The 9,981-nt window shown below is 36.6% G+C and overlaps 1 protein-coding gene across 1 annotated transcript in view; it reads right to left on the bottom strand.

Moving 5' to 3' along the window:
• The window catches only part of GAS2 (growth arrest specific 2), a gene marked incomplete at its 5' end in the record, with an annotated part of 85,903 nt that overhangs the window by 37,695 nt on the left and 38,227 nt on the right, over nucleotides 1–9,981 (bottom strand). Inside the window, one exon of the mRNA XM_017513813.2 lies at nucleotides 6,208–6,261. Coding sequence (XP_017369302.2) covers nucleotides 6,208–6,261 — 54 coding nt within the window. The remainder of the gene's footprint in view (nucleotides 1–6,207; nucleotides 6,262–9,981) is intronic.

Raw genomic sequence — 9,981 nt, forward strand, 5'->3', positions numbered from 1 at the left:
AACTCAACTAACCCTACAAATCTTAGAGGGATCACTTGAGATTCACAAGTATGCCTCTCCTTTTTCTTCAGCTAATATTTTCCATATAGAAAGTTACCATGCACTGTGAAAGCAAATTATCAATCTGAGCCACCTCTTGTTGGAATCCTAGCCGCACTTTTTTAACTTTTCTGATCCTCATAAAATGGTAATTCAATAGTTATGATATGCCAACTACAGAAGAGTGACAAACTGAGCAGCCAATTTAGAAGCTAATATAAAACACTGCATACTTCAGGTCAGTATATGCAAAAGGTACACTAACCAATATTACATTTTCTCAGGGCTAAGTGAATCTCATCATTTAATAAATGCATAGAAATTCAGAGGAAAGTATGAATTAACGAAGGCTAGAACTTTTGGGAAAGACATTATCTGAAACTCTCTTCAACAAGAGCACAACAATTATTGAGTCCAGGTATATGTCAGCATGTTCTATATGGTTCCTACCTTCTATAAATGTATAATATGTAACTTAATTTTCATAGTTTTACATATAATCTTAAGAGAAAGGTAAATAGAGAATAAATAGATGATGTTGACAACTTGCTCTTTAATCACTTAGACACTGATTTAACCCAATCACAAAAATTCTTGCACAATCATTCTAGCCAACATCTACTATCCTCTGTTCTATTTTATTTCTTATTAGTACATAAGATGAGTTTTCTTATTTAATGATCTATGTCAGGAACCAGCAAACTATGGCTTATAGAACAAATCTGGCCCATACACTATTTTGTAAATACAGTGCTATTGGAACACAGCCACACTAATTCACTGCTAAAACAATAGAGGTAAGTAGTTGTTAAGAGAAACCATGCACCCCACAAAGCCTAAAATCTGGCCCCCCCGGTCTATGTGTTTATTTCTGTCTTCCCACTCCCAGAACATGAAATAAAACTGTTTTGTTCACTGCTCGATTCATGACAGCAGTTCCAGGCACATAGTAGGTACTTACTCTCTGCTACTGACAATCAACAGACTTAATAGAAGGTGACTCAGTTGTGTTAACATGTACTGTGCTCTTGACTCAGCCATACGTCTGGAATCAATGCTTTCTGGGTATATTTGTAATGAATTCATGTGAAGAAATTTGTAAATGGACAAAGAATGCTCGGGAAAGGATCATGGTCCAAGGAATAGTTTTGATATAATGCCTTGGTCTCTATGAAAGGCTTACTGTGGGCAGAGCCCTGTATTTTTTACAGTTCTTCTCTGCTAAACGAGACATGTACTAAATCACCAGGCAGACCTGGAACTGAGAACCTGAATAACATCTGGAGAATAAGAGCTTAGGGTAACAAACTTTTAAAAACTTGTTGATAGGAGCACCAGTCTGTGCATTTTTATTAATTTATTTGACTCTTATCAATTAACATTACCTGGAGGTTTAAAAACAAAACAAAACAAAACTCACTACAGTGGTAAAATATTAAAATACTATTTCTCCTCATTCTCTTTTAGTTTCTATGAGTAGCCCACAATTTTATTCTACATAAAATTCTCACCAAAGAAGCCACTCATTAACAAGCAGAAATTCTGACATTTTGAAACCCAGCTGACTCTCCATGCCAAACAGATGTATCTAAATAAGCCAAAATCAACCTGTTGTTTTTCTGTTACTGTTTAGGGGACAAAGATGAACGTAAAGGTGTTTCAATTTTAAATAACCAAAACACCAAGATAGAAAGCCTCACCCAGTAGATAGTATATATATACCTGGAATTTCATGATAGGTCCCCAGGCTGAGCTGCCACTCTCTTGGCCTACACACTCTCCAAGCCAAAATGGTGGGATGTTACTCCTCCAACTTACCTTTTCGATTCATCATCTGCACTACAGCTTGAGTGATTTAAAATGCAATCTACTCATGCTTCTGCTCATCTAAAAATTATTCAGAATCTCCTTATTGCCTTTAGGAGAAAGTCAAAGTTTCCATCATACAGGTAGCTCTCCATGAGCTGGCTCTGTGTGTCTCCTGGCATCCTGTCTCCCTTGCTGCACCAGCCTGTCATTGCCCCTCCTCCTCTTGACCTCATCTCTCAAGGCCACACTTCTACAGTTCTGATGACGTCTGACTCTTTCTCTTTTTCTCCCATCTCCTCCTCTGTTACTTCTGGAACTTTTTGTATGCTGTTTCCTTTCTGATTCTAGTTGAAACACTATTCCTTCTACTTTGTTTAGCTAACATGTGCTTATTCTTCGAGTCTCATCTCAGACTTTACTTTCTGCAAATACCTTTTCTTGACTCTTGAAGTCCAGATTAACAGAAAAAAAAAAAAAAAAAAAAAAAAAAAAAAAAAAAAAAAAAAAAAAAAAAAAAACCCGTGATAGGTAAAACCCTACTGGAATCTTCAACCCCAATTCTAACCCTAAGAAAAGTATTGCATGAAATATCAATGAAAGGAAAATCTCTACATCACCTTTGATGTTAAGTTGACATCTCCTCAAACATGATCTCAGTTCTTAAAGTCAACATACCAAGTACTGCCTTTAGTACTCACCCACACAATTCAGTTTGGGTCTCCTAATCTTCAAGTGCTTTGATACCAAAAAAATCTAGGAATTATTACTTTTTAAAATGCCCTGTTTAAAATGTCACACTAACTACATTTTAAGGAAACATACATCTTGTTTTGAAAGCCCTTCACTTTAAGAAAATCAGAATGTTCACTGCAGCACTGTTTACAATAGCAAAGACTTGGAACCAACCCAAATGCCCATTGATGATAGACTGGACAGGGAAAATGTGGCATATATACACCACAGAATACTATGCAGCCATAAAAAACAATGAGTTCATGTCCTTTGTAGGGACATGGATGAACCTGGAAACCATCATTCTCAGCAAACTGACACAAGAACAGAAAATCAAACACTGCATGTTCTCACTCATAGGCAGGTGTTGAACAATGAGAACACATGGACACAGGGAGGGGGCCACCACACATTGGGATCTGTGGGGGGATCTAGGGGAGGGATAGTGGGGGGTGGGGGGTTGGGGAGGGATAACATGTGGAGAAATGTCAGATATAGGTGATGGGGAGGAAGGCCACAAACCACATTGCCATGTATGTACCTATGCAACAACCTTGCATGTTCTTCACATGTATCCCCAAACCTAAAATGCAATAATATATATATATATATGTGTGTGTGTGTGTGTGTGTGTGTGTGTGTGTGTGTGTGTGTGTATACACACACATATATATAAAGAAAATCAGAAAGAGATCATGGTTGAAGATAATTCATTTGCAGTACCTCTAATACCTTGTAATTTGAGAGAGTCCTGGGTTATTTTAGAGAAACACTTGTAACAGAGTAAGTAAATTTGGAGATCACTGAATGTAAAATTGCACATAAAATAAAAACAGAGCTCTGATGTATTTAACTGGGAATGTCCAGGTAGGAAGCACAGGCCAGGTAAGAAGCACTTTACGTACATCAATGCCTCCCTCACTAGCCTCTGGTTATATGAAAATTGCTGGAATCTAAATGCTTAAAATGGTGTTTGCTACCTTTTTTTTTATAACCTGCTGTGAAAGGGGGGTCAGGAAGGAAACCATTTTTAAATGATGATCAAATGAAAGAATATGATCTGAGAAATGCAAACAAAAACAAGTAGAAAGACCAATCTTGCTTCAGAGAGAAAACATTTCATAGGAAATAAGCCCCAAGGAGAGTGGCCAATTCCAGTCCTGTACAGATCTGGCAAGACTTGAAGGGGTTCTAAAGAGGAGGGATTAAGATTGAGGTATGACATTGGACATAAAGAGCGAAGATGATTGGAGCATAAGTCCCATCCATCGAAAAGTGCTTGAAATTAGGCAGGGAAAACCAGGCCTAGACATGAGTAATGAGACTCAGGAACATAGATAGCTTGGCAAGCCTCCACACTAAACATCAGAAGGGCCAGAGGATGGAGCTCACTTTGGGGAATACTGGGAGAATGAAATGCGACCACAGACAAAAGACTGTAGCCTCTAGGAGGAGAAGGAATTAGGAGGTTGGCACTGTGTAGCCCTCTGCTGGCCTTCAGGTGTTTCAGCCCTAGGCGCCAAGGTATAATAAAGCCTGAGCCTCTTAGCATTCTCCTGAAACTTTCTGAGTTCAAGAGTGGAAGGAGGGATGGCTCTGGAAGGGTTATACACGCTAAAGGCCCCTCTGATTATTCCAGGACTGAAAAAGAGTCCACCAATCTAGCTCAGTTCCACATTCTTTCTTTGGGCATTGCAGTGTATGAGAAATGCAGGAAGCATGCTTTGCTCTTGATTTTACTGCATTTAAACTCTAAGTAGGGTAATGCCAATGCTATCATTCTATATCTGCATTTAGATAGAAAAACAAATCAAAATGGGATGCCACCGCCAAAACTTAGCCAATTATCCTCCTTTCTACTCATCTTCTCTGGGAAAAGATGGAAGGCAGAGAAAAGGAAAGAAGAGAGCTCTGTATGATTTTTAGCATCCTCGAATGGAGACCTGAACTGCCTTCCAAAAAGTATCATGTCAGCTCCATTACAGAACTCCAGTATAAAATCGATGATGCCTATGGAAATCATACTAACTTCAGTGTTTTCATTTTTTTTTTCCTCTGGGAGATTCATTCTAAAATAAAAATTATTCCTAGGGTTTTTAGAAAATACCACTCCTGTCTCTCTAGTTCAATACACAAACCCTTCTAAAAGACACTGATGAAAATTAAAAAAGAAAACATACTCCCCCAAGAAGGAAGACACTCAAAAGAGAAGAAAACAGCAAGAGAATTGTGGCAATTTAAGTAGAGCAAATAACACAGATACCAATATTCTTTGAAGAAAGAAAACCTGTAAGCCAATATCTCCCTCTTTAACCAAATGACACCTGAATAGGGAAAAGGAAAACTTAACACCAGCCAGCAAGAGGGATTCAATCGACTTTGGTGATGAATGAGGGGTCATGGCTGTCATAGTCAGATTAGCTCCACAGTCTTAGATTTCATGCTCATTTACCAATAACTTGCTTCATGAATCTCTATAATACAAGTATAACTCAGTTATACTTGTATCTTGCATAACACATTTGCAGGTCTGTTGAAGAAATTTTAGTAGTAAATTTTCAGAAACTCACATATTTTCTCTGTCAATTATTAATGGGGATAAGTTAAATTATACTGAACTGTCAGAATAATTAGTAGTATATGACCAATATTTAAATTATTAAGCATTTTCTTTGCAAGGGAAACAGAACCTACAGAGAAATTGCATCCTTAAGATTTCTAACAGTTCTTTCGAATAGTACCCCCTCATGTATGTGGTGAATGAATGACAGAATGATGGATAAGAAAATATATTTAACTGTGCTGTTTTAGAAATCTAAACATTCTCATAATATAGTTTCAAGATATATTCATTCAGTTTGAATTTATAATATGGGGTTTCTCCTATAATTATTTTGTATTTATTATACAATATGAGGTTTATAATATGGGGTTTCTCATAATTATTTTGCATTTATGTATAACAGACAAGACTTTCTCAAGTAAGCTGTGTTTTCTAGACATAATTTCTAATATTTAAAAACTAAAAATGAGCCAGTTTTCCCATGTGCAATGGCAACCTTAGTACTTCAATATTAAGTCCCATTCCATTTCCATCCTCTCTAACTTTTATCGTACTGAAGTGCTAAAACACGACTGATATCTGGAAGTTAGGTATGGTGTCAGGAGCAAAAGTTTGGTGGAAGTCCATGAGGTTCCTTTTGTGTTAAACTAAAATGGGAGTAGAATTTAAACATTGTGAAATTATATGGTATTTCATTTTTATTCTATAAGTGTTTTGTTTCAAATATTTAAAAGCAAAGACCAAGATGATATTGCATATAGAAGCTAAGCCCAGGTTCATACAAACATTTTAAACTTTCCTGCAGCACAAAAATTATACCAAGAAAATGACAAATATTATATTACTAGGTTACTGTCTTCCAGCCACCCACAATAAATCTCAGATTGCCATTTTAAAAAGTATCATGGGAAAAACAGAAGAAGAAATAGTGTTTTAGTACCTCATGAAAAAAAAAAAGTAAAATATTAACTTGTGAGTGCCCAACTTCCCTAATTTGATTGAAGGCCAAGATGCCACAGTGAAAGCAAAGTGGAGGTTTGCCCATTAATTATCTAAGTAATTACCTTAAATGTCTGCTTTGCTTTGGCTGTGGAGATATAGTCACAACCATGAAGACCCTACTGAAACAAGAAGATATGAAGTTCATAAAATGCTCTCCATCTGCAATGAAGAAAGGTACATGAACGCCACCTAAAAATGCAAATTGTGATCTTTTGTGACAAGACCAAAGAAAAGCTTTTTGAACGACGATGAGAATAACTATTTCTATATTTTCCATATTTTCTAGTGAAGTTTCATTGCATAGTAATCCTCATTAAATGGTACTTGAGGCATGTACACTCTGAGAATCTCAGGCTACATTGGCTGTAGGCAGTTTGAAATACATATGTTAGAATTATCTCTCTTCTGGGGTTTTAGTCACCTGTTCCAAAATAAAAGATGCCTGTAAGAAAATATTTTTTGCTTAAGAAGACAGATATCAAGTCTGTGTCTCAATTCTGTAGGAGAAACATATCAGACTCTAGAGAATGTCTAATAAAGTCCTAGAGAAAATTGTTAAGTAAATGAAATATTTAATTTCAGTGTAAAACTTTCTACTTTGGGGGAATATCCTACCACATTGTTCTCAGTTTCCACTGACCTCTCTCATGTTGGCCCCTTGCTTCCTGTCTAGGACCTACCACTATATTATGAAAGTAATGGCCCTACCATTACTATTTATTTATTTATTTAATCTAAGTTTTACTTAAGTTCCGGAGTACCTGTACAGAAAGTACAGGTTTGTTACATAGGTATACGTGTGCCATGGTATTTTGCTGTACCTATGAAGCTGTCACCTAGGTTTTAAGCCCTGCATGCATTGGCTATTCGTCCTGATGCTCTTCCTCACCTCACCTTCCTCCCTCCCACAGGCCCCAGTGTGTGTTGTTCCCTTCCCTGTGTCCATAAGTTCTCATTGTTCAACTTCTACTTATGAGTGAGAACATGTGGTGTTTGGTTTTCTGTTCCTGTGTTAGTTTGCTGAGGATGATGGCTTCCAGCTTCATCCCCAGCCCTGCAAAGGACATGAACTCATTCCTTTTTATTGCTGCATAATATTCCATGCCTACTATTAATTTCGATGGCAAAAACTGCAATTACTGTTGCACCAACCTAAACTTTACCCTTAGAAAGTTATATTACACAGCAGGCACTCTTTTCTGCTCTACCACTTTCTTATGCTGTAATTAAAAATGTAATTCATGTAGCATCTTAAACTCACAATTAGAGAGATGAACTCACAATTAGAGATTCCAAACTCACAAAAAGACAGTTTATCTGAAAGGTAATTTGTTGACAGGCTTTCAATTGGAATCAAAGGATATGTTTCAGATTCTCTGGCTAAGCATCAGGATGACAAAGTCAAGTCATCTTAGGGAAAACTGTTTTCCCTCCCATTAATAGATAGTAACATGGCCATAATTTTTAAAATTTATGAGTTAAGGCTACCTTTCATCTTTAGAATATTTCATCTTCACTCTTCCTCTCTTGATGTATGTATATATGTTAACCATCAGATCTATGAATGCTGTACATGAGGGAAGATCCTGTTCATATCACTGGTGCTGAGATGTCAATTAAAATTCAGGTTCATCTGAAATTCCTTCAGTGCTTATTGGTGGATTTCTTTTTGTTACAACATGTTGGAGAAATACAGGAGATAAATAAGATCTTCAAGGTTGGACATGTTCTTCCTTACTGTGCTCCTTAGAATGCATGCCCTAGCTGCTTGTCATGTTGGCTGTAGGTTGTTAGGGAAATAGTAGACGGTATGAAGGTGTTTTGTAAACATCACCATGGGAGAGGAGTTTTGAGACATATATCTTGCAGTTCAAAGTGCCTCCTTGTGCAACGCTAAAGCCCACCTTAGCCCACGTCCTACCAGGTGGGCAGGAAATGTGATGTGAATAAAACTGTGTGCCATATGAGTTTTCTAATTTTTCTATTAGCCCTGGACCTCATTAGGAACATAAAGAGTTCGTTAATATCTTAGCATGATTACCAAAATAGAGTCCTGGACTGAGTAACATTAGCATGAATAACACATTGGTAGGTGATGACAAATTAATATGTTACTTTGTCTGCATGTTACAGTTCTGGAATAAAATTCTTAGAGACCTTATGCCTAATGCAAAAGTTAGAGACAAATTTGAAATCAGGCCTGTCGTTTATCTGCCTTTAAATGAGATATTAGAAACACCATTACATTGTCTCTGCATTCCCCCATATTCTATGATTTTAGGGGAAAAAATGACAAATGAACTATGTTGAGTGTGAAAGTTAGAGACTGGGAACCAAGGTATCAGTTTCTGAGAAAGGGAACTAATAAAACATTGGATAGGTTTAGCAACAACAACAGAAGGTCAAAAAGCCCATTATGAGGTGGTGTCTCAAATAATTTGTTCCCACAGAGTTTGTAGCCTTTAAAACTTGCCTGTAACATAAGCTAGATTATTAAGTACTCTGGGCTAGAGAGAAGGCTATTTTCCATAATTGGCAAGAGTGTTTGAAGGGTGAGGTATGAGTGTGGTGCTGGGAGATGAGAAGTTAGCATGAAAATCTGGGGTGTAAAAGAAAGCTACAATTGGGAGATGAATAACACCTTGATGCAGTGATTTCTTATGACTGGTGTTTGTTTAAAGAAACAGACAAAATACTGTTAAATAACTTGCCACAGTTTTTGTTGTTATTTTGTTGTTGTTGTTGTTTTAGTAACATCTGGAATTTCATTACAAAGAAAATGGAATGATATATCCTTAGAACAATATGCAACCCAAATTTTCACACAATGTTCCTCCCAAAACCTACATGTAGAGTTCCTTAAGGTCTTAGTCTGCTTCTAACAAGATGGCAGACTATACCATAAAACGATGTACACCCAGGCTTCCGATGAAAATGTTAATATACCATTTCAGTGAACTAAAAGCTTATGTGAATCACTAAACCTCTTGAGGCGGAAGGACTGGCCATTTAGATGACAGAGGTGCCTACCGGGTCCAGGACCAAGATTACGTGTTTTTCCTGAGGAGCTGAAATTCAAAATGTCAAGTATTAAAGGGAAATGCAAGGCAAGCTCTAAAATGACCAGTCATGTAGAAACCTAACTCACTAAGTTTATGAAAAAGATAGCACTAAATAAATGAGTCCAAATTTATCATAGTGAATCTTGTAACAGTAGCATTGCCACCATGCTTGACTATATTCAATACAAACTCAAAATGGCCACACTTGCAAAGCATATTTCTTAATGAATCTAGCTTCACCCTATTTATGCAACTTGAGCCCATGCGAGAACAACAGATAATTCATATGACAGTTATTTCACAGGATTTTTTCTTTGGCAGCTAGAAGACTTATTAGTTATTTAAGAACACCATACATTATGCATAATTATTTCATTTCTTTCCCCTTTGCAAAAACATTCATATATCAGTATAGAACATATAAACCAAGAAATATTCTTTTTAGGATGTCTACAAAAAGATAAAAGAAAAATTTTCGAACATTGTGAGTAGACATTATTATATATTGTTTACTTTGTAATTTAAGGAAAACAATGCCAAAATAAAAAACACAGTGAACAACTAAGTATTTTAATTTACATAAAGATTTTTTTTTAAAAAAAACTTCAAAAGGAAATTTTATTGTGTAAAGTTTAAAACATATAAATTCAGATATAAAAGTTTCAGCTGGGTCGGTGGCTCACATCTGTAATCCCAGTACTTTGGAAGGCCGAGGCAGGAGGATTACCTGAGGTCAGGAGTTTGAGCCCAGCCTGGCCAACATGGTGAAACCCC

The sequence above is a fragment of the Cebus imitator genome, unplaced genomic scaffold (assembly GCF_001604975.1).
Source record: "Cebus imitator isolate Cc_AM_T3 unplaced genomic scaffold, Cebus_imitator-1.0 Scaffold503, whole genome shotgun sequence".
NCBI lineage: Eukaryota > Metazoa > Chordata > Mammalia > Primates > Cebidae > Cebus > Cebus imitator.